This window comes from Melospiza georgiana, chromosome 5 (assembly GCF_028018845.1).
Source record: "Melospiza georgiana isolate bMelGeo1 chromosome 5, bMelGeo1.pri, whole genome shotgun sequence".
Taxonomy (NCBI): domain Eukaryota; kingdom Metazoa; phylum Chordata; class Aves; order Passeriformes; family Passerellidae; genus Melospiza; species Melospiza georgiana.
Window position 1 is genome coordinate 32,541,179 of NC_080434.1, and position 25,230 is coordinate 32,566,408.

The 25,230-nt window shown below is 40.9% G+C and overlaps 1 protein-coding gene across 26 annotated transcripts in view; it reads right to left on the bottom strand.

Annotated features, from left to right (window-relative positions):
* Positions 1-25,230, bottom strand: part of ANK2 (ankyrin 2) — a 274,320-nt gene that overhangs the window by 81,641 nt on the left and 167,449 nt on the right. For 25 of the 26 annotated variants that reach the window (XM_058023864.1, XM_058023868.1, XM_058023869.1 and 22 more), the window contains 6 exons: positions 15,410-15,508; positions 12,086-12,271; positions 11,614-11,637; positions 9,671-9,769; positions 8,407-8,505; positions 166-264 (listed from right to left, as the gene is read on the bottom strand). In XM_058023864.1, coding sequence (XP_057879847.1) covers positions 166-264; positions 8,407-8,505; positions 9,671-9,769; positions 11,614-11,637; positions 12,086-12,271; positions 15,410-15,508 — 606 coding nt within the window. The remainder of the gene's footprint in view (positions 1-165; positions 265-8,406; positions 8,506-9,670; positions 9,770-11,613; positions 11,638-12,085; positions 12,272-15,409; positions 15,509-25,230) is intronic. The other variant, XM_058023867.1, reaches the window with a different exon arrangement.

The following is a 25,230-nucleotide window of genomic DNA, read 5'->3' on the forward strand; positions in this document are numbered from 1 at the left end:
GGAAAGGATTATGTAAGCAAACCTTATTTTGGATCATTCTTCATTAATACATCTCCTTTGGGAGGACAGTAACATTGCTGTCTTCCTCCTTGTCCTCTCAGGAACACTGTAAGCTCTGTGGAAGGTTACAGAGGTGTCCCATACTCTGACAGAGCCCATACACACCTTGGTCCGTGCGAGCAGGGGGGCACCTCGCTCCAGCAGCAGCTCCACAACCTGGTCGTGGCCACTTCGTGCTGCACAGTGCAGTGGGGTGAGTCCATCCTTCAAGGAAAAGGAGAGAAAACAAATGAACACATACTCAGTTGTTTGTCCTGGCACTCTGGGGAACAGCCTGCCAGGAATACAGCCCCACACATGAGAAAAAGCTCCTTTTTTGACTCCTAACTGCAGCTGGCTCCACAGTGTGAAGTTTCATCCCTGTTCTTGCTTGCACCAGTAAAGGACACTCTAAGGTTACTGTTTGAGGGAGAAAGCTCATTGTGTGCTGAAATCTCTTCTCAAAGGATAATGTGAGGGTGCACTGCCTCCTCCCCTCCCTGGCCACTGCATGGCTTTGATACAGCATTGCCTTTCCCTGGGTTGAGGGTGCTCCATGAACCAACCCATGTCCTTGGATTGCTTTTGATGCAGGGATGAAACAGGTGATGTTCATACCAGAAAATTTGCTCCAGAATTTTCTTTTGCTTTTAAACAAGCATCAATATAAAGAAGATTTTAAAACAAGAGAAAAAGAGAGAAACATAACCAAATCTTTCACTTCTGAGATTTAGGGGTGAACACAGAGCTAACAATTCTTTTCTAAAATTGCTGTCAGACCACCAAATCCACAAGAGTTTTTTCCATTGCAGGACACCATTCTGTATCAAAAGACTCGCTCAGGGTACTATTAATGATCACAGCAGTAGTAGCAAAAGATATGTTCATGAACTATTTGGATGGGAGAATGAATTCTAGGTAGCTTTTGTATAGTTTGGACTTAATGCAGAAAAATAAGTATGAGGCTGGAAAAATGGTTGTGAAAGAATATTAGTGCTGAACGACAGAAAAAAGGTAACACATAGGATATGAAAATCCAAGTTTTCATCTCCTCAGCCCTCAGAATTGTTCAAGCACACACTCAGAGATGTCATCAGCATTCACTCAACAGAGGTGGCTTTACCAAGGTGAAACAGCAATGTTTTTAATTGCAAGAAAAGCCTTCTCCTTTTGAGACATGCCACTCATCTTGTGTGACATCTACATTGTTATTCCAAGGATCCCATCGAGGAATCCAGAAACAGCTTGATTAAAAGGACAATATGCAGGTCTGAATTCCACAGAGGCTAAAAAAGTAGCAAAACTGCCAAAACATGGCACTAAGGATGAGTTGGTGATGAGTTGGTGACCCTGCTTCATACACAGATGGACTGTTTACCTTGTTGGGGGTTTGGAGGAAACCAGCATTACTACACTTTTAAATTAAAAGTAGCTCTAGACTACACAGTGCCATTGCAACTGCAAGCTCATTGTGGCAAACCCTTCCCTATAACACCGTACAAAAGGCAGTTCCAAGAAGCAGAGCGTATCTCATGCCCAGTTTCCAAAGCACAAAGCCTTTTCCAAGTGAGCAGCACCACAAAGCTCCACAGCTGCAAGGGGCTGAAGTCTGCAGGAAGAATTTTTCTCCCTTACTTATCTCCTTTTTCCAGAGGCTTTTGTGACACACTGACAGGGTTAAGCGTGCCTGGGTGCTCACTGTGTCAGAGGCATTCCTAAATCCCACAGAAGGTTTGCACTGAAATTACACAGGTGAAAGATCAAACCCAAAAACAGAATTCATGGCCTTCAGCACTCATAGATGGGGTCAGTGACAAGAATTATGTGGAACTAATTTACTTTTTTTTTATGCACTGAAACTTCAGAGCCCTCTGAGCCCAGTCTTTTTATGACCAACTGAGGTATGCTATCTCATTACCAGAGGGATTCCTACAGATAACTCCCACTGGCATTACAAAGGTAAGAATATATCCCAAATGCATTTCTAGGGAAGGTATTTATCTGTTTTCTTTCCAGTTTCTGGCCTCTTGTGCTCTACATTTTTAATCAATGTGGGAGGTTCACTTTCTTTATCTGCGTGGTGGCTTTGATGTTACTCTATTTAGTAAAACAACAAAAAAAGAAAAATTGCATGAATCCTTGAACAAAAGCAGGACAAATCCCAAGAGGGAGAAAAAGAAGAAAAATATAAGCTAAGAAGTGCATCAACTCATCAAGAATGTCTGGCTAAAACAAAAAAACTCTATATAACTTCAAACAATGATTTCTTCTTTGTTCCTATCTACAATTCCCTTTCAAAGCAGAGATAGAATTTTGCTATCCTAGTCTACTCTGCCATAGGTGTTTTGAGGACATCCTACAGAACCCTCTTCCCTTTCCTCTTTCTGCTGTGAGGAAAATATCATGTATTGTTGCCATTATATTGCAAGAATTCTATTGTCACTATATTGCAAAGGTTCCACATTGCTAGAGTTTGGTACCTCCTTGATGTTTCTGGTAGGCAGCTCCTCTCAGCACTGACTCTTCCTTCTTCTTACAGCAACCAACTGACTCCAGGTCCCCTCAACCAACCAACCAACCAACCCATTCTTTTATAACACTCTTCTTATTATTGGCTACAGCTATGGCCTGTTAAAGTCAGGCCTGCTCCTAATCTTTAATAATTAACCCGGCTGCAACTCTTTAGGGGATAAGATTACTTTCTATACTACCTTTATTTACTTATATTCTATCCCCCTACAATGTATATTTAAAAATTATTGTATATTTAATACTTCTAATTCTTTTGCTAATATCTTTTGTTTAAAAATGAGGGAGATTTCAAAGAGAAAGCTGTTGTAGTAGCAGAATCAGTAAAGAAAACAATGCAGACAAGCTGACATCAGCCAACATGAAGAGACACACTGGCGTACCAAATAAATCCTTTTTTGCACCATTACCTATTTGCCATGAGCTTCAGTGCTCTCAAAGTGGCTTCAGGAGCTGGCCTAAGTACTTTGTCAGTCATTCCTTTGCATTGAAGAACACAGAGTGACCAACACATCAGGCACATCACTTGACAGGACATCCAGCTCTGGATCAGAGGGACACAGACTTCGAAGCAAAAATAATGGATACCCCATCAACACAAAGGCTGCCATGTCAGGAGACAAGAAATTCAGAAATTTGATGTTTAGAGAAGTTTAAAAATTATCTCCTGGGCCTGGATTGTGTGGAATGAAGAGTTAAATGTTTGTATCTTCCCACTGACATCCCACACCTGGTGCTCTGCTGTTCCCAAATGTGGTACTCTCCTAACTCACTCTGTGATGTAACCAACAGCTGGGTCACCCTGAGAAATGGCAATGCAATCCCCTCTGTGTGCATGGAAGGCAGGAAATTCCATCAATGCTAATTCTCTCTCAAATACTTCTCAAAATATGAGGAAAACTTGTGCTTTTTTTTTTTTTCCTTGAAAATCAATCACTGGTCATTTTTAACCTGCAGAATTAATTCTGAATGCTGTGCATGACTCTTAACTGTAGGGCTTCCAAAGATGAATTATTTGGTAATTTCACAAATGTTTTCTTTCAGCTTAGCAGAGACACAGACACAAAAAGAAGCTGTGCTTATGAGGGATTTTTAATGGGAAATGATGTGGGCAGCAGATTCACAGGACAGTTGCTCACATTCAGCGCTCATTCAACCAAAAACTAATGATAGAAATGATCATCAAAGGCCAAATTATCAACGAATTATTCTAAACTGCAGTTGCATGTTCTCATTTTCATAAGGGTGAAGTAAAGTTTTAGTATTTCATATGTCAAACATGCAAAATTGTCTAAATTTTCTTGACAAATAAAGGGAATTTAATTTGTTCATTTTTCATTATGACTAAACCTAATCTCTTTAAAAATGAACAAGGCGAGCCTCCCTCTTGCTTTAAGCTCTTGCCATAATTAAACATGCTGTAAAGTATTCCTCCAGGTCACCATTCACAGCACAAATTTGAAAAATACAGCAAAAAATATACCATGTGCTTGCTTGAATATTAAGATAGTAACATAAGTAACTCCAAATAACAGTCATTTTCTAGATAACTCGCTTAGACAATTCATACAATACACCTTCCCACTCCCTTGTAAACATTATATGGAGCCACTAAATTTTTTATAGGAAATATCTGCATTGTGATTAGATATTTATAATCTGACAGAGCTTTAGGAACAGCAAAAGCTGACAATGAATTATTAGTGCTCTGTGCATGTAAGAAGATGAGGAGAAAATGTCACAGCAGCATTACTGCTGGAACAAACTCCGTACAGAGCACAGTGCCAGGGCAGGGCCAGGATCCTGCTGCAGTGGTTACCACTCCCATGTGGAAATAGCAGAGCCAAGCCTATTTTGTCAGGACACAGATGTACAAAAGAAGATTTATTAGTAATAATATCTCAGTAGGTTTCCAGAAGGAGTGTTAAGGGGTGTCTGAAGCACATTTCCCACAAAAAAACCCCAAACCAACCAAATCTGAGTTGTGCTGCCCAGTTTCCTCCCTTTTGTTTTCCTATTCACATGAGTGACCTGCCACTCCTCTGAGCTCCAGCTGAGCTCCTCCTTTCTGTGGCCCTTCTCCAACCACAATGGTGCACCAGACCTTGTCCCACCACTGCCATGCCTATCCCTGCTCCAGCTGCCACGCTGCGGGCACACAGCACACTTACTGCCCCACACAATAATTTTGCCCTTCCAAGACTGGATGCTCTCCTTCATTCCATGGATTTTATTCAACTGTAAATATTCAGGATGAAAACCTGCAGGAGGAGACTTAAGAAAAGTCCCAGAGCAACAAAAATCTAATTTCAATGTTGGCAAGATTGAATAGAAGACGACAAAGTGTGTGTGTGACAGCTTCAGTGGTTGAGACAGGTGAGAGTGTTCCTCCCCCTCTGAAGGGTGTTTCCTTACTCCCACAAAAATGGAAATTCCAGTAAGGCGATAAAAGCCTGTGAATTAAACAGCATTTTAAAAGAAAAAAAGCATGCAAAACCAAAACAATCTCATATTCTTGTTTTTTTCCCCATGTAATCTATAGAGAGAAATGATAGAGATAACACAAAAGCTGCATTCAGAAAGGATATTCCTAAAACCTTGTAATAGCCAGCAACATTTGCACATTCTGAAGGTGCACACTCTTATGATTCTATTATATGAAGACTCCTTTTTATAGAAATACATGAATTTTGGCCATGCTAAAATTGCTTTTAAATTCTGACAATAATTCCCTGTAAGAATCCTTAGTGTGTTCCAGGAAGACTGTAAATGCCATGGCCCTGGCACTGTGCTTCCTTCCCTCAAAGTGAGAACTGGGAATTGCCATGCTTTGACCACCTGACAGTGAATTAAGCATAAATTAAACTTTCCACCATCTTTCAGAGAACACATTTCTGCACAATTTCTCTGACCCCCTAACTCTAATCATCAGGATCTGCATGAGTTAGAATTTTGGCCAAATACTAAAATTTTAAATAAAATGATGCCACTTAAATTGTTACTAATGTAAGAAAATGTAAAGATAACATAGGATTGAGTAAAATTTTGAATATGAAATATTTTAGGATAGGTAATTTTACTCATTAATTATTTCATGAACAAAAGTCCAGAGAAGGCTTGTATGTAAATGGAAGTTGCAAAACATATAACAGATATTATATAATAATATATGTTAAAATAATATTTTAGTATTGTATGATAATATAATAATTATCTACTGTTACAGATGATATTTTGTTATTATATAATATTATAATAATATTTCTAACAGATAGTAGTAATAAAAGTATCCTATTATTTTAAGAATGGAGTTTCCATTTCTGCTTTGGATGTAATATAAAAGAAATTAAATTTCACATTTTAAAAACTTAGGACTTGATTGAGAAAAATGGTATGACTTGCAAAAAAAAAAAGTAAAATATTATTTTAAAATATGTACCGTGTCAAGAGATTTACCACTATGTCTACATTTTTATGGCTTTGTGAGAAATGCGATAAAATTTCAGCAAACACATTCTGAAATGTATAGAAAGTAAAAATACTAATTTCTGCAGAAAGCAGAGCTTTCCTTTGACATGCTGCATTAACTATGGAACAGCAGGACAAATGCATCATTTACTCCTTTTGAGGAATAGACATTTTAATTTATATTTTTAGGCAACACAGGGGCTCCTAAAGAATCACTCTAATGGAAGATTTTCAAACATAGAAAGCTTTCATAGATTAATTTTGCAAACCTGAAGTACTGAAGATCATCTGCAATCCCCTAAAATAAGCTTTTGCATCTTAATTTATGCAGCGTCAGATTTCATGTAACAAAGCAAGCTAAAAATAAACAGAACGAAAGCAGCGAGGGCTGCTTTAACTAAAGGGTGTATTTTGATGCGGTGTGGAGCACAAGAACTTGGCGGTGAAACATCGCAGTGTTTTAATTCCTCTGTTCTGCAGTGACTGTGACCTGCTGGAAGGCGGCAGGAGTTCCTGGGGAGCCGAGAGAAGGCAGCAGGGAAGGCGAGGTGTGTTAGTACTGCAGCGGGGCAGGCGGGGTCTGTGCCACGGACAGAGCACATCCCGCCTCCTCACGCCGGGCGGACTCACAGCCAGAGCCAGGCACTCGAGGTGAGTGGACAGAGCACAGGGAGAAGAGAGACACACCCAGATAACATCAACAGCTGACACAAAGCATGGACAGCAAAACCAAAGCTCTGGAATCTTCCCCACCATGAGGCGCACGCCATCGGCTGCCACCGCGAGCCCCGGAGCAGGGAAGAGGCAGAAGGTGAAGGTGACAGGAAGAGGGAGCCTGTGCAAGCTGGAATATGTGTGCCTTAGGATACCTGTATGGGTTTTCAGGGACATCTCTGTACTGACATTTTGAGCCCATGTAGCAGCTGACACAGGGCAGGGAGCAGAGACAACGAGACAAATCTAAAATTGGTCCCTCCCACCTACGTTGGGCAAATCCTGCTCTCTCACATTCATTCACAACTGTGCTCAACGTTTGCGGGTGAGCAGGGATGGGAAAACATTTTGACCTCATAAAACCCAAAACATCCCTCACAATCATCTGTGTCAACTTGTCTAGAAGAATATCTAAATACTGAACAGGAAATAGGTGAATTCAATACTGCCATTCCAAAGGCTAGATGAACTATTTCTGTATGACATGCTCAGGGGCATGTGGAATATCCTGACTGAAGGGTATTATTAGCATTTCATGCCTCTTCTCCATGAGATTTAGGTGTTTATTGTGGAAAATGTGAGCAGGGGTGATTTGCTGTACATCTGCCTGAGAGATAGCTTTTTCCATCAGCAGGAGTTTTTAAAAAATAAAAGAAAAATAGTGAGATATCATTTCATAATCAGAAACCAAATCACAGTCACATACAGAGTTCACAATAATCATGACTGGTCTTCAAAGTTTATGAAGCAACAAATGGTTGATGTAATTAAAATCCAAGTAACTGCAGAGGTTGAATCAACCCCAAGGGTAGCTGACTGTAATATCTTCTACCTTCCTATCAGGTTAAACAAAAACTCTCATGTCCAGCTCTAAACTTTGTGTTCTAAAACACTCTTGATCTCTTGGACACGTAATTTTGCAGACCAGCTACCTAAATACCAGCAGCTCCTAAGAAGGAGCCCTGTGCAGCTCAGTCTGAATAAATGACAATGTTTTCCCAGATGATTCCAAAATCCCATTTGAAATATCTAACCCTGCCCATATAAAATGATGGGGATTTTTTTTGCCCTGAATGACTGTGAAATCACCCATAAATAAAGGGCAGAGAGATGATGTGACATTTCAATAAGACAACAGGGAGAAGGAAACCAGTGAGAGTCTCCTAATTACTACCCCATACTTTGTCTGGGGAAGAGACATGTGGCTCTGAGGAGATTGCTTGCCTCTGTATCAGCTCTCCAATTAAAATGGACTGAGCTCAGTAGAGCTTCCACAAGGCATATTGAAACTAGCATGGACATTTAGGGGTCAGGGGACTGAAAGGCTTGGATGAGTCCAGACCTTCCATTTCTTTTTGCTGTGCATCACATGTGCTGTGTCATGTCAAGTTGGACCAAATAACAGGCTTATTCCCTGAAAGCCATCAGTTTCATCAGCTTTTTCTTGTATGATGTAGGCAGGTTATGCAGGAGACTAAAGGAAATAGCATTTCTGCCTCCTACTGTCACTAATACCAACTGTTCTTGAGTCTGATACCCTAGAAAACAGTCGACATAAAATTAAAACACAATAAATCCCCAAAAGCAAGCAAGGAGAAAATCCCAGTCCCTTCCCCAGAAGGGACAAAATCATATTCAGGGAATAGAAAGACTCACCCTGGTTTTGGCATCGATCTGCCCTCCGCGATCCAACAAGAGCTTCACCATGTTTGTGTTTCCCCTTTTGGAAGCCACATGCAGTGGGGTGATTCCATTCTACACCATGAAAAGAACAAACGATGAGCTGGATGGATCTGAAGGTGTGCAATGGGGGTGAATTTGGGTTCAGATCACAAAAAATGAGACCATCACATAGTAGAGAATAAACAAGAATGTGCTAGAGCATCAGAGCTAAGCACACACCATATAAGCTAGAGTTAGTAATTCCTTCCTAAGCAAGAGTCCTTCTCCATTGTTTTGGGGTCCTTGAATGAAGGAAGCAGTGCATCTGCCCAAGCAGCAAACATCGCAGCCCCAGGGCCAGACAAATACACAAACATGTATCAGAGTCCCAATGAGCCAATAGTCACAAAACACTGAAGCATTTCAATCACTGCAACGTACACAGAGGACACAAATGCGTCACTCCTACACAAAGGAACCTTCTTGTGTAGTGCCAAGAGCATAAAGGAGTGGTAGGCTGTGTAGGCTGTGTAGGCTGAAAGTCCTTGAAAACACTTTGGGCGAGGCAAGAGGTAACATTAGCAGCTACTCCAGATTGGAAGCAGGAGGGAGTCAGTCTGGAAGGCAGAACCCTGAGGTAATTCAAAGCGTGTCTGGCAAAATCAAACAGCAAACTTGTGACCTGGAAGCTGGGTTGAGATTACCAGAGGTTTTCATGTCAAACTACATAATGTGCAACAGCAAAGGGACTGGACCATGTAACTCTGCAGATGTTTACCATAAAAGAGTAGTCATGATTAATTAGTTCTTTTACTGTTGAATTTGTATAACAGCCATATACTTTACTTTCTGGTTTTGAAAAAGAGTAACACGTGAAAACATGGAATTCAGTCAGTATAGCAAATATTGAATACCAAAAAAGCCAATCAATCCTACATCAATTTCCAGAGTACATCTAACAAACAGAAAAGCCACAGGGAACTGACACATTATAAGAGCATCAGCTTTCTGGAGCTGCCAAAGGATCATGCTCCCTCCAGCTGGGAATACTGGCTGTTACACAACTCCCAAGGCCTCCAGGACATTGCACAGAGACAACCTTTCAGAATTATTGCAAAAAAGACAACTTTGATCCCAACAGAACTTCAGCATTACTTTGCTCCTTTCTTCACTCAGCTCTTGCCTCAGAGTTGCCCAAAGAAACCCCCCCATTTCTTCAGGCCACTAGAAGCAGGCAGGTGAAGGGGTGAGTCCGTACCCTGGCGGTGAAGTCGACGGCAGCTCCGCGGTTGAGCAGCAGCGTGGCCACGTTGACGTTGCCGTAGTGCGCGGCGATGTGCAGAGGGGTGAAGCCGCTCTACAAAGGGAAACAGCCCTCGTTACACACATCTTCTCACACAAGGTCAGCTACTGAACTAGAGCCTGAGTCCAAAATGCTGCCCAACTAACACATTGTGGCAATTTTATCCAGACTGTGAATAGCTATTCTAGAGCACAGCCTTTGGGCAGAGAAGTCAGTTTACAGGTGGGAGATTATCAAAAGTGCTTCATTCTTTCATTCCCCAACTCAGCCCCCTGCATCAGTGGCCAATAAGATCAGTTTTCATCACAGAAAATATTAATGTATTAGCCATCCTTAAAGAAAATAAAGCAAGTTCCTTATTACCATTTGGAAGCAACATGGGTCTTTTAGGCTGGGTATATTTATTGGGGTTCAAAAAATGATCACAAAAGTTGCTGGACTCTTATTTTACTCCTCTTAGAAATAGAAATATGGACAACATATTTCATATTGGGCTTTTGTTTGTTTGTTTTTGTTTTTCAAAAGCAGTAATTATTCAAAATGCAATTAAAGAGTTTGGTTTACATGAGAAACTACTTAGTAGCATAGTAAAAGAATCATAATTATTTATATACAATTTGGATTGCAAAGGAGCTGAAGAAACCTTGCAACCCATAAATAAAAAACCCCACACTTTATTTGTTCTGTTTTGAATACTAGAAGGTGAAACCTGCTCCAGCTATGAGATGTACAATCTCTTGACAACAACATGAAAAAAGATTAAATTTTCAGAAACTAGGACAGAGAGCAAGCTTTTCTTCTCATAAGTAATTCAAGTAGAAAGGGCCTTGCTTTTGAGGTTTCCCTGAAGAGTTTTACACTGATTTGACTGGATCTTGCTGATAGTTATAGAAAGGGAGGAATATTTCTGGCTTCTTGACTACAGCATGCTCTCAGCTGGGTTTCCTGCCTCTCAGTATCCAAACCACCATTTTAAGCTACTCCTGGAACAAAGGAATGTGAGCACGTGCTGCTCTCCTTCCACAGGCACTGCAGTAGCCCTTGCCCTTTCCCTCAGGGAAGACCATGCCCCATGGAGCAGGTGCCCAGGGAAGCTGCCACCCTTCAGTTCACATCACTGCTGCCTCCTGGCAGCCTGCTCATGTGTGCACACACCAAGAGGGAAGCACCTTCCCGTGGGCATGTGCATCCATAATTCATTCCCTCCACCAGCAGAGAAACTCCATTATTCAAAAGCAGGTATTGAAACAACAATCTCATCCTCGGAACTTTTTCTTTCTCCTAAAAGTGGCAATGAGCTTTTGGGAAAATCCCAGTCCAAGCCAATCAACCTCATGATTTTTAGTGGAAGTAAAATCCATATAAGAAACGTGTTATTTAGCGCAGGTAAATTCTGAATATATACTGTCCCTGAGGGCTTTGCAAAACTTTATGGAAAAGATTGTAATAGGAAGAACGGTAAAAAGAAGCAGATGCCCTGAACAAGTTTTTACCCTGGGGAATTTGATTATGTTTATTATTGTAAGAGACAGAAAATTAATTTTACCATTATTCTGGCCAAGCCAGACACCCAGATGTAGTTATGCCAAGTGAGTGCATTTTCATAATTAATGAAATTGAGCTAAAAAGCATCTTTATCCTCTTAGCTCCATTACTTGCTTCAGACTCCTTTCGACAGATGTAAATTCTCAAAAAAGTCCTTCAATACTGACAAAAGTAAAAAGAAATTCTAAGACAAAGGATGAATAAAAATAGGTTTTGAGCCAGAATTTTCTATGTATTAAAAAAAGAATAATATCTTCACTTCTATTGCTAACTAATAAGGAAATATTGGCAAAGAGCAGTGAAAATAATCATAAGTAACAGAAAGAGTAATTAAAAATTGTTGATGTCGGTACCTCAGTCGTCCTATTCACCATCATCTGATGCAGCATGGTTTGGGAAAAAGAGGAACAATATTAAAGACTGGCCGCAAAACGAAGAACTATGTTGCTTTTTCTGAAATGAGTTATGCTGTTAATTATGAGAAAAGCCATTCAAGCATGCATTAACTTTAAACACAATCTATGCTCCCGTGGGCAATAAACCAATATCCTACTTCATGGGGAAGCAGTGATTCTGCTTCCGTTCCAGTGGTTTCTGGTTTGCAAATAATGAGAAAAATCTGGTTACCAAAGAAATAGGAGGCAAACCAAAAAGTGAAAAAATGAGCACTTTGTAATTACTGTGCAGCTTAACACCGCAAACTTATGGGTATTACTGGCGATACTGGTGGAGCAAGTTGTCCTTCCCCGCCAGAGCAGTTCCGTTTCCCCGCTAGGATGCAGGGATTCGAGGTGCTGTCCCCGGGCCCGGAGCCCGCCCCGTTACCTTGGACTGCACGTCGGCGTTGTGGTCGTTCTGCAGCAGCAGCGCCGCCGACTTGGTGTCATCCTTCCTGGCAGCGATGTGCAGCGCGGGCAGCCGCACCTTGCCCTTGGTGTCGTTCTCCAGCAGGATGGCCACAGCCTGGTTGTGCCCCTGCTGCAGTGCCACAGCCAGAGGGGTGAAACCGTCCTGGGGGCAGCAAATAAGGGGTGCTCAGCACGGCCGGACAGCCGTGGGGAGCTGCACCGCACCCTTCGCGCACACCGACCCGGGGAGCATGTTCCCAGCTGTTTTCCACCTCTGCACTCCATCTCCAGGGACATGAGATTGGAGACACAACATATTTTAACTCTTCCACACACCTTCAAAAGGCTTTCCAATATTTGAAATGCTTTGAAAGATCTTTCACACTTCAAAGTAATCTTTTTTTAAGTCAAGTGCAAGCAAAGAATCATTCTACAGCATCTCTCTTAATTACTTCTCATCTTAAAATGGGCTACAAAGCCTATCTTTAGCAAATTTTTGGTAAATTCACCGAGCACTGAACAGTGTCAATGTGAAAAATATAGACAGAATATGTTTATGAACATCTCACATATCTGCAAAAAGGAAGTGTATCAAATGTGTTTGCTGCTGTTCCCGTTCAAAGTTACACATGAATCATGAGTCAAGAAATCCAGATCATGTTTAGGAACATGATTTGAGGGAGGAAAATTTCACATTATTTATGTTTCTTGTAAAAAGAATATCAGAAAATCAATCTTTGCTTGTCATAGTTTTAGGTTTGTTTCTAAATAAGTTTAAAATTGTCTTGTTCCTCCACACGTGCCTGGGATGGCCAGGGCTTTAAAATCCATGATAACAAGATAGCAGCTTGCTCTCCTGGTTTAAGTAGTACAGGCTACCAGATATTTCATTCTGATTTCAAAGTGAACCCTTGCTCTGGTCATGCATCCTCCCCAAGCACAGGTGCTCTGTAATTACATGAGAGATGGGACAGCTTTGCTTTGGAATAGAAATACGGAAAGATGAGAGAAGAATAAAGGCCAAGTTAGGAAGGAATGAGAGCTAACATATGTTGAAAGAAACATCTAAAGAATTGCCAAGGCAATTTTTCCCCTCAGTAATCTAATAACTTTCTCTCCCTTTTGCGTCGAGCTGTGGGTAGGTGCATTGTAACAGCGATACGGCTGTGGGTTCTGCCTGTAATAGAGATTAAATTCTGTACAGTGAATTAAAAAGGGGTGAACAGCTGACAAAACAGCTGAACTGTAAAGATTATTCTGAGATTGGGGCTACATAAGGTGTTGAAATGGCTTAATGCATTTGCCTTTTGCCTCTGGGAACATGAGAACAAATCCTGGATTAGAGACTCTGAAACTGAGCTCACCCTTACTCTCCTTTTTTATCTGCGCATATAGAAGTGTGAGAGGAAATGAAATGCATCCAAAGGCAGGGCAAATTTCAAGGCTTCAAAGATAAGTTCATCCATTTGATTTGCACCATTTCCTCATGCACCCTCCTCTAGAAGGACACAACTCTTTCTGCATTCCCCCCTATTGCCTCTGGAAAGCATGGCTGACCAAAGGTCGGAGACAGCTTTTCATGTCCTCACCTCCCATGAGGAGGGCCACTCTTTGATGCTAAACAGAAGGATCTTCTCCCTGTATTTGAGTGACATCCACAGTTCAGGCTGTCATCCCACCTTACGAATGTACCATTTCTTCATCCTATTCATGAGGTGAACTCTGGGCACCTATGAAAGTGATGGTGGCTCAGACCTTCCTTCAGGAACACTCACACAATCATGGAAACCATCCCCTCAGCAGGACCTGAACCTAAAACTGACCTAGTTAAGCAGCAAAGAGATCAACAGCCTTTACTTTACAAGCTACAGAGTGAAAACTGATCTTTCTAAAGGCACAAGATAAATTTGGAATCAGGGTCAGAGTAGGAATATATTTTATTTTTTCTCCTCTCTGCCTCTTCTACAAAGTGGCACTACAGTGTGTGTTCTGTCAATGTCTGCACTCAAACAGAGGCCACATGAATTATAACCATCTCACCCTCTCAATTCCTGTAAACTGAATGAATTCCTAGCCAGCAGAAGCTGCTGGAAGCTGGCTGCCAGCAGGTGACTGTGGGCTGCAGCAGGGCTGGCTCATGGCGAGCCCCAGTTCCACCTGGCTCCTTCACAAGGAGTGTGTTTCTGCCTCGTTGCCTGGCAATCATTTGGGATTTTGTGTTTCAGAAAGCTGACATGTAATGTGATCACCACATCTATGAAGGGATTATTTTATGAGCTGTCATCAAATAGTACAGTACCCACTGAGAGGAAGGACAGTAAGACAGCTGTTAACACTGACAGGTTTGAAGGGAAGGAGAGGGAGCATAAATGCACCAGCATTTCAAATTGATCCAATCAAATTGATCTGGATTGTGAAGACAATCCAGAAAGGGAATGTTTCTGAACAGACTAGAGAAAACAAGCAGGAACAAAAGCTCTGGCCAGAGAGAAATTTTGCTATAGCTACTTCACATGTCACACACATAGAACAAACAGGAAGATGACACACTTTGCAGCACAGAGCCTTTTCACTCACTCTGTTGGCTGGAATAAAGAATATTTGGCAGAAAGAGGAAACAAAATGAGCATAGTCCTAATGACCAAGGAGTTTTCTCCACTGCCCGTAAACCCCCTCATATGTGGAAGGAAGCTTGTTGGATTCAGTTCCTCTGGAGATGGAGTCTCTTCTCTCCAACTTAGGCGTCTCTCCTGCTTGCACAGGAGTTACTGCAGGTTCACAATCCATACCCCCAGTAAATATCATCCTTCTGCCTATTTACACCCACGAGGCCCAGCAGTAGAAATAAAGTGTCCATCAAAACAACAGCCTGCCAAGCTCACTGACGCAATCCTTGTTAGTCATTTGGTTTCCAGTTTACACCAGTCAGAGCCAATAATGAACACTCACAAGTTACACCATGTCACAGGAGAGCCTCAGAATCAGAGTAACTTAAGGGAACAGCAGCAAGAGGCTGGAGTAGGTGACCTCCCAAATGGTTCTGTGAACCCAGCACCACAGAGGGCCTCACCTCTTCTGAATTCAACTGAAATCCCAAGACTCAGGTGATGGGTTCATGGTGGGACTCCATCTAGAGATCTTTTTCAACCTAAACAAATCTGTGATTCGAAAACAAAGCTTGCTAACAATGACCTGTTGGTGCCAATTGACACAGACAAGCCCTCTGGAGACAGCCCACACAGTTCTGACTTCAAGTGATCCGAATACACAGGCAAAGAAAAATGTGAGAAAACCCCCTCACCTCGGTAGCTGTGCTTTGGTTGGCTCCATTTTCCAGGAGATATTTCACCACCTCAATGTGGTTCTCTTGAGCTGCCATGTACAAAGGAGTAAAGCCATTCTAGGAGGGACACAGGAGAAAATAATGTCACGTTGAAATGATAGGTACCAACAATAATGAACCACAAGTGGATACACAGCTAAAAATGCATTTGTGTTCTTGTAACTGAATGTAAAAAGAACAACCTTGTATTTTTCCCTTAATATAGTCATGTTCAATGCCATTTAAACCCAGAGAACTCTCCAGGCTTTCACACTAATTTTCTTCTGACATATTTTAAGGAAGCAATGGACACACAAATTATTAATACAGCTATTCCTTGCTGATAATGCTCAGGGATGTAAAGCTGGCAATAAAGTTTTATGAAAGCTGACAGGAAAGCAAGAGTTTCCTCCATTTATTACATTTACTTAAGCAAAGACATCATCCCCTGGAGACCATGAAGCCCATACCTTCTGACAAGCTCAGTAGAAATGGCAAAGGCTTGGCATACTACGAAAAACTTCTAATACATAAAACATTGCAAAGCATCCAACATAAAGAAACTCAGCCTTGCTAAGGAACAGCTGCATTTCTGACCATACAGCAGGTTCAGTTATCATTTAATTAAAAACTTAAATTAAAATTACCTAAATTTATTAAAATAATTTTCGCTCTGAATAAAATGTAATTTTAAAAATTTATGCTAACTCTATCAGCCTACAGTAGAAAATCTTTCTCTGCAATAAAGTAATTTAACGAAAACAATTGTAATTAATTACCTACAAAATCTTGATGAAAGAGAGGCATGGAATTCTGCCTGCCTGATCAATAATTTATAAGAATTTTTAGGATTTCTAAGAAGACCTTAGAAAATTCTTCAATATTCTGTACATTACTATGTAACATAAGAGGACAAAATCTTCTGGCTTGAAATGTCACTTTAAGCTAGAAAATAAACCATAAACCAGACTTCAAACATGCAATTTATTTGATTTTTTATTATCTTGTGTGCTGTCACACTGAATGATAGGGTTGTGCATTCACACAAGCAATCAGAATCAAAACAAATACAATGATAATCAAAAACCTTGTTTCAGGGAAGCCAATATTATTCTTTCTAGGAAACCTGCTGTGGAGGCATTCTAATAATTTCCTAATGAAATAAAATCTCATTTTTCAGTCACTAGATAACACAAAGATTGTAGAACTGATGTCTTTACAACCTCCCTCTGTGTTTACAAATGTAGAGGACTTTTCAAGCAATAAACCTAATTTATGTTGTGGATGTTGTATGATATCTGCCATAAAAGTTGTAGCAAATATTTGAATGCTGCTTTGCATAATATCCTGGCATTTCCACTGACAATCTTGGGACACAGAATTAAAAAATGGCACCCAGAGAACACTTAACAGCAGTTCAGTGCCAAAACCGGGGGGAAGTATTTTGAGTGACTTTGCACAGGAGTCAGTTATTATCCAATATTCTCAGAAATTATTCAAATTATGGAGTCTTATAGTCACAGATAATATGACCAACATAGTCTGCAAGTCCATCACATCACAGGATCATCATTTGAAACCATGGTCAACAGACCTGGAAAGGTAATTTAGTAGGGACAAACACAAGCATCTCTCTACAGCTGGGAAAATAAACTGTCCACAAAGAGAATGATAAGTAAGACAAGAATTCTGCAAAAAAGGCCCTAGAGGTCACAAATGTCTTCCAGAGACTGGTCACTGGTCAAGGAGCTCATTCTGCTATAATAAAGAAAACACTTGCACAGACATAAAAATGTATCTCCTTAGGGAAGCTATCTTTCCTTGAGAACAGGATAATAAATGGTGGTGTTCTGGCTGGAAAGGTCAAAGTGAAGGAAAACAGTCTTTAAAGGGAAGAGCTCTGTTCTGCATATCCATGACAACTAAAACAAAAAAGCAAAGTTTACAAGGCTGCTGGAGGGAAAATTCAGGTAAGACACCAAGAAAAGCCTCTTAACAATAAGGTCAGGCTGATGGGAAGCTTCCTCTTCCCAAATCACTGCAAAGACCAGGCAGCAAACTGGAAGCTCACAGAGCCAGCCTCTCCCATGTCCCCTCCTGGGGCAGGAGGTGGGGAGTCAGGGAGCTCTGGTCTCCCAGCTGCTCCTCGGACAGCTCTTAACAGGGAGGGGATAAGGGATCCCATCATAGCATAAATTAATGGAAGGCTGTTCACTGAGTAACTGGGAAGGTGAACAAGAGGCAGAGGCAAGAGCTGGCAGAGGGAATTAGGAACAGATTGGCTTCTTTTCCATTGCAGTTGTAGGGAACAGCACAGAGGAGTCTGCAGGTAACCAAGCTGGCTCACTGTTCCAGCTCATTCCCACTCCGGAAAGAACCAACGTGGCAAACTACGTGGGATAACTCATAGTAATTTTCCACTCGCCTCATCAGCATTTTCATGGCAAAGTCTAATCCTTCAAATGTAATACATGCCACTTGTAAAATCCTTCTAGCCTGGAATATTACAAGGATCACACTGACTGAATTGGGTGAATATGACAATTTTCCAGCCACAGTAAATCAATTTGTTTAAAAGCTTTGAAGAATCTAATTTTTTTAATCAACTCAAGTCCCTGGTTCTGGAACAGAACTAGGACAATAAATCCTGGATTAGGAGACTATAAACAACACGTACATGACTTCATGACCTTTTAATACCATGAAATACTTAATGTTTTTCTACACAGAGATCCAGAAGAGTGTGCCCATTCTATCACACTTGTGCTATAATCACCCCTGAAATTACAGAAATTAGGAGAAAGAAAATTCTCACACAGAAAGACATAGTATCTTTGTTTTCCTTCAAGCTTCATTTATAGTCAGAAACTACTGTATGTATTTTGCTGAAATCTGGCTCATTTTGGGAATTACAACATGCTAAGAGCTACGTGCAAAACTGCCTTTACCAGACATGCTGGAAAACATTCCTCTGAATTTCTCCCCCTGGCAAGGTCAAGCCTGACTTTGTCTGCTGGCAGGGAGAAGTCTGCTTTCTCAGTGTGCTTTCAGTGAAGCTCTGGTTTCAGAGCTTCTAATTGCAGTGTCCCCAACTGCAACAGTCCTGGCCCTTGGCCAGGAAACTCCTATTTTAGGATTCCCAATATGCCTGCTCTCCTTGGAAGAGCTGTGCCCAGTGGGATTAAGCACTAGCCCTCCTGGAGCTCTTCCTTCTCCCCTGGCCACTGGAGCCCAGGTGTTCCATCTTCCTCCCAGCCCCACATGGTTTCTGTGATCTGTCTCCTCCATAGTGAGTTTCTCTCTCTCAGCCAGTCCTGCACTTCCTGAATGGAAACGCCCACAAAAACCAGACCCTTCCCTTCACTTCCTTTCCTTTTGTCCATCTAAAATCCCCTTCCCAGTTTCTCATCTTTTAGATGAGCGGCTCTCTACTCTGCTTCTAGAGATATGTCAAATCTCAAGTCCCATAGCTTCCCAAACTAAAGGAAATATTTTCCCTTGACTTTCGTTTCACTGTCCCCAAATGTCTCCTGCTGTACCCATGGGAAATGATTCTCTATGGCCATACTGCAAGGGAGACTGACCTCTCCCCTTGGCACGTGGAATGGGACTCTGCAAGTTTATTGGGCCACTGGTGAGCACTGTTTATTTCAATAAATTTCCATTCAGTTTATGATCCCATACTGTCCAGAATTAAAGAAAGAATACTGACTGTGACCTGGAAAAGGAGAAATGAACTACGTTTTTCTTTCCTGTTAAGCTCAGCTGTGCAATCATACTCTGTCTGCATGTTTAGATTTGGTGCATCATCTGAAATATTGAAATTAATTGTGTAATGATATATAACATTCATTTCCAAACAATGGTTTCATCAGAGTATTCATGGTGAGAACAGAATATTCCAATTTCATTACCCCCACAAATGTGTACTGCAGGATGTTTACTGCTATAATATAAAGTCAGAATGAGAAATTATCACTAAACAGATTATATTTCATACTCTGTTCTTTCTACTAAATTCACTGATTTACTGGCTAATTGGAGAAAATGAGTAGCTCTCAAATGATTTTTCAAGCTATTAATGTAAATTGGCAAGTCTATATATGACTCAGAATTTGTATCATTAAATTGTCCCCAAGCCCTAATGAAGAACACAGGCTGAAGAAGCAGAGGGATTATTAGGGTATTGAGAAAATCACACAATTCTATAGCTTGGTGGAGCTTTATTTCATGGCAGGCTTTCAAGGAACTAAGGCTCCTCTTCGCAGGCAGTACTGAGTTGTTAGCTGTGGACTTCAGTGTCGATATACATATTGTATCCATATACTTTATCCATATATCCATATATTTTTTTAATACTGATACAGAAAAGAGAGAAAACAGAGGTATATAATCTCTAGATTTTGCCTATTTGAAGAGGATTCATGAGGGTTAGCAACATATCCTTTGACTAAATAGTTAGCATAAACCCACATGAACATAACTATTTTGTATTATTTTATAGGCCTCCAGGAACTGTTTAAGACTGTATTGGATGACAGTGATTATCAGGAAAGAGAAGAAAAACTGGCATCTCATGCAATGGTTTACAATCAAGTGCTCATATCTGCTTAGTTCTACTCAATAAAAACAGATATTGACATGAAGGATGAGACAAGAGCAAGACAAGCTTAGATTATTCATCAAACAGCTCACACATATTAGCATATCTGTGTGTCATGGTCCTGTGCTAAAATAGTGCTTTATGCAGTAAGATCATGATCATTTGGGGACCTTCAAGTTCAAGACCTGTTTGAAAGTGTTATCTGTTCTTCAGAATGTTACTCAACTTCAACAAGAACAGAAAGATCCTGATCTGAATCTTTGTTCAACAACAGACAATCTTCCTGTTTTCCCCATTTTCCACCAGCACCAGTCTAAACCAGTGACTTCTATGCCTCATCCTAATAGTTCTACCTTTAAGCACTGCTTCCCTCATCCCAGCTGGCAGAATCTCTACAGGAGAGGAAATATCTCCAGCAGGTTATTCTGTCTCAAAGGGGAGAACGTTATGCAGGGAAGGAAAATAACAGAAGAAGTGGGAACAAACTTTTGGGCATCACTTTTTTACTTTGAGGGGCACCAAGCACTGGCACCAGTTACCCAGAGAGGCTTTGGAGTCTCCTTCCTTGGAAATACTCAAAACCCAGGAGATGTTCCTGGGCAGCCAACTGTGGGTGATCTGTTCAAGCACAGGAGGGGACAAGATGAGCCCCACGGGTGTCTTCCATCCTCAGCCCTTCTGTTACTCAGTGAAAAATCCTCCAACAATCCAAGCAATAAACTAATTGTAATCAATGAAACATGAGGGTGACAAACGCAATCTGCAAACTAAATTCAAAGTACACATCTTGATAGAACCATCAATTTCACAATTCTGGAAACTTTGCTCAGTGCATTATGCTCAGAGCATTATTTTCAGTCAATCTATAAATAAACACTTCATAAGAGGATTATATCTGAGCAGGAGAGATTCTGTGTATAAAAGGGTGAATTAAGGATAGATTATGGTACTATGTTAATTTTCTGAAGTCTCTTTTTTTGTTGCTCTTACATCAAAATCCAGCATTTTAACGTAGCAGTAACTTGAACAATTATTCACCTCCATATTTTTTTCCATTAAAATATATTTTCCATAAAACAGATGTTTTTTAATGAAAAATAAACTCTTTCATTAAAATCTCATAAATAATTGAACTATGACATCTATATTTACATTAAATCTAACAGCAACTGGGAAATTTGTGAAGATCAGGGTATAGATAAAGGGATAAGATAAAGGGAAATTAATATAATTTAATTATAAGGTGCCTTTGCCATACTGTCAACAGAAAGCGGCCTACTCTGAAGAAAGACTGGGCATATTCAAATCAAGAACTCCTATATCCACATTATAAGAGGGACTCAGTAAAAACACCTTTTATATACATCCACAAACAATTGAAATGCTGTGGATTTCTGATGAAAACATCGCATGCTTTCAGAGCAGAAATTTTCCTCCATGCTTCCCAGTGAGCAGTACCTTATATATTCACTCACCTGAGCTATCATTTTCTTTTATAACAAAGCTGGAAAGTGCTAGTGAGGATGTCACAGAGATTAGATGTAAGTATCTGTGCACACAGAGGTGCTGGATGTAGGGTGGCACATCCCTAGGGGGAAAGCAAGCTGCTCTATTCTGACCTGCTGTAAAATCCCCCAGCCAGCGTCAGCCAATAATTTAGGTGACAATTCTTGCACCCATGACACATGGCAGATGCTGAGGCCTGCAGAGTCCCATAGATTCAAGATGAGACAAATAGTCAGGAACACGATAAGAATTATTGGATTTAGGGAGGCTCGTCCCGAAACTGGTTCAAACAGTTAAACAAAAAACCCGAAAAAAACAACAGCCAAAAAACCCCCTAAAAGATTATTTACTGGTTTGAGAAAACACATTATAAAGTGATTTGTAATAAATATTTCTTTTTTAAATGTAGTGACACAGAAGCCTACATGGAAAATAGCACCACCCCTTCAGCTGTCCCACTAATTCCCTAGTAATATAAATAGTGTTTGCCACTCTATACTTACACCACAGCAATAATGACAAAGCCTATGGATAAATGATGCTGCCTGGGCTGTGAAAAACTTGGCAAGTTCATTCATGAGGAACCACCCAGGACTCCAAGAGAAGCACTACGCATATGACACCTGCTGCCTCCCCACTGCAAGGCCCCTCTCTAGGGAAGTGTGAGTTGAAGTCACTTCTGAGCCCAGATGCTGAATGTAAAGAGCACAGATATTCTATTTCAGTAGCTTCAAATATCACAGTTTTTTCCTCAAGAACAGCAAAGTAATAACAGGGCCTGAAACACAGCCAGTCAGAAATCAAGATGCTCTATGCTCTGGAAATAGCATTTTTACACCAAGGGAGCCTGTAATAGAAATGGAACTGATGGAGAATAATGGGATGAGAACAGATTGGTCATGTACAAGAAAACACCACCCTGATGCTGGGCATAGGTGAGGGCCCAAAGGCTTAGTCAGGGAACAGTCTCAGATTTTAATCAGGGTGCCCATCTGAAACTGTATTTGGGGTTTGCCTTCTGAAGCATGGCATGGGAAAAGCAGTCCTGAAAGCATCCATTTATTTTGTGTGGCTGAGGGCTGGAAGGAGGATAATAATGAAGTAAAACCAAAAATAAGATGTGTCTATTTATTTGGTTGTGGCTCAGTCATCCCCACACTCATAAACATACATGGCCAACACTTGCACTGCCTGGTTCTCACAGTCACCAGCTGGGGAAGAATATGGTGTGATGGTCTGCTGAGCCCTTACCCTTCCCAATGGCATGTTGAGTTCCTGCAGCCTCCTAAAGCTAACATGTTGTCAGAATAAGTATTATTGACTGAAAAAAAACACTTCTTGTTTCAATCAGAATATTTCCATCTGGACTATTTATCCTTTCATAGCAGTAAAGTCAAAGAATTGGCTAAGACATATACTGTAAGTATTTCCAGTTTGTTTTCAGTCTTTGTTGAAATATTTGGGTTTTTTCATTCTTCTTCATGTATTACTTTTGTTTACATCTCTCAAAATCCATATAATCCTCCAGAAGGCATTTCTTCCCTTTTTTCCCTTCCAGTGAAAAAATAATGGGTCTGTACCTTTATTACATTTGCCATGACCAGCTGTGGCTAAATGACTCCTCTTGATACACAGCAGCTAAAAAATCTGCCTCTCTAAATATATTGATATAAAAGCAGAAAGCACCATTGGTGGAATTAAAGCCTTTTGTCATAATGGAGTAGCAAATTGTGCTCCATTCCAAAGGTTAGATTATCCTCACAACCCATGGGGGGAGCAATCCCTGGTAAAGCAAATCCTAGGGCATCCTGACAGAGACAAGCCGATCACTTATCTGAGAATCACCTAAATCCCCCCTTTGCTTTTGTAGTAACACAGAACGTGGATGCTCACAGAGCCCTCATAGCTTCTTTTGGGAGCACGCATTAGGGCTGGAAATGTGCTGCCCTAAGGATTGCTTCCATCTGATAAGAAGTCTGGATAAGAGCTCAAGCAGTCAGAACAGCCTCTCATGTATATTGACCTAGGAAATGGTGGCCGTAACAGGGGCAAACTTAAGCAACAATTTCTTGGCTAATGTGTTGCCAATGCGCTTAGAGCAGGATGTCGAGGAAAGGAAACCGGAGGGCTTTTAAACAACAAAATCAGCTTGGGGGAGGACTGATTTATCTAATCCTTGCTCTCTGTATCTGGGTCGCTTTAAATAATCTGATGATTAAAGGGTAGCTCCTCCTCCTTTCAAGAGGGCCCCTATACAAAACAGTGGTCAAAACATAACTGCACTAATGGGGAACACATTCCCTTGTAAACTCGGTGGCAGGAATTTTAACATTGAAGAGTATCACCTCTTTCTTAGGTGTCTCCAAGGTGTGACAGTTCCCTTACCATTCCCAAACAGGAGCAGATTGTATTTCTTCATTTTGCCTTCTACTTTTCAGCTTTGTACCTCAATCACTCGTCATTTGTCAAAGTGCCTCATCCTGGCAATGTCAGTATGGACCCATTCCCTAAGGAAGGCATGGTCAGGACAGCTCAGCATCACTGCTGCAGGGACAGTCTGCAGGTACACTCAGTTATAAGGATTGCTGCAGTCAGGCTATCAGCACATTTGGAAGGATGATTTCCAGTGTTTGGACATCTCTGATGCCTCTGCATGAGTCAGATGGTCCAGGATGACTTAAAGAGAAAGCAACAGGAACAAAGAGTAATTTGTCAAAGGAAAGGGTTGGACTGATTAAATATGGTGATATTTCTTCCACCTGGAAAAAATTTAAGAAGTCGTGTAAGAATTCCCAATATGTTGAAATGTAATCTCATTGAGAGGAAGAGCACAAAAAATAGTTACTTTTCTAATGCACAAGCAACAACTAGTACTAGGTTTGAGGGGAAGAGATGATGCAGCTGTGGAAGAAGGGTAACACTGGACTCAGTGAAGGTGTGTGATGGGGGCATGAGTGTGGGTGAATGTGACAGAAGTGAGTGGCCAATTCCACTTCCATGGGTCTGCCGGACAGAACATTCCAATGCTCCCTGAAAACTTTGCCTGAATGTCCCACTGAAATTCCTAAGTACCTAGAGGATCACTCACCCAAGTGAATACATAGTTCACCATGTATGGCATCAATCATCAATCCATGGGATAGACCCTCATCTGTTGCTCAAGGAAACACAAAGCTCAAAGGAACACCTGGAACATCCCAGTGGATTCATTACCTACTGTGTTTTCTCCTTCACACCATCCCTGTATTATCAACAAGTGCAGCCTGGTCAGATCTACACAGGACCAAAATAATGGTCAAATCAATGAGAGAAATTGCAAAAATTGAGTTTTCACCTGATGATACCTGTCTAGATCCGCCCACTGAACTATGTATGGAGTCAACCACAGGGGCTTATAGATACTCATTATATAAATATATTTACTATTTAATATTTGTAGCAAGAGGCACTTCTAACTGAGCCAAAAAAATTCCACTCTTGTCCAGTTCTAGGTGGAGATATGCCAACAAAGAGCAGCATCTTGTAGATCTTTGGCCATTGTGGGTGTGCCCTCGTGCCAGCCTCTGCCTGAAATGTGCTCCAGGAAGATGTGAGCTCCCAAACGGCACGCACGCAACTGGAAGTGGAGTCACTCAATTAGTAATCACTGTGCAATTAGGCTTTGCATCAAAATAGAAATTACTTCTCTAAA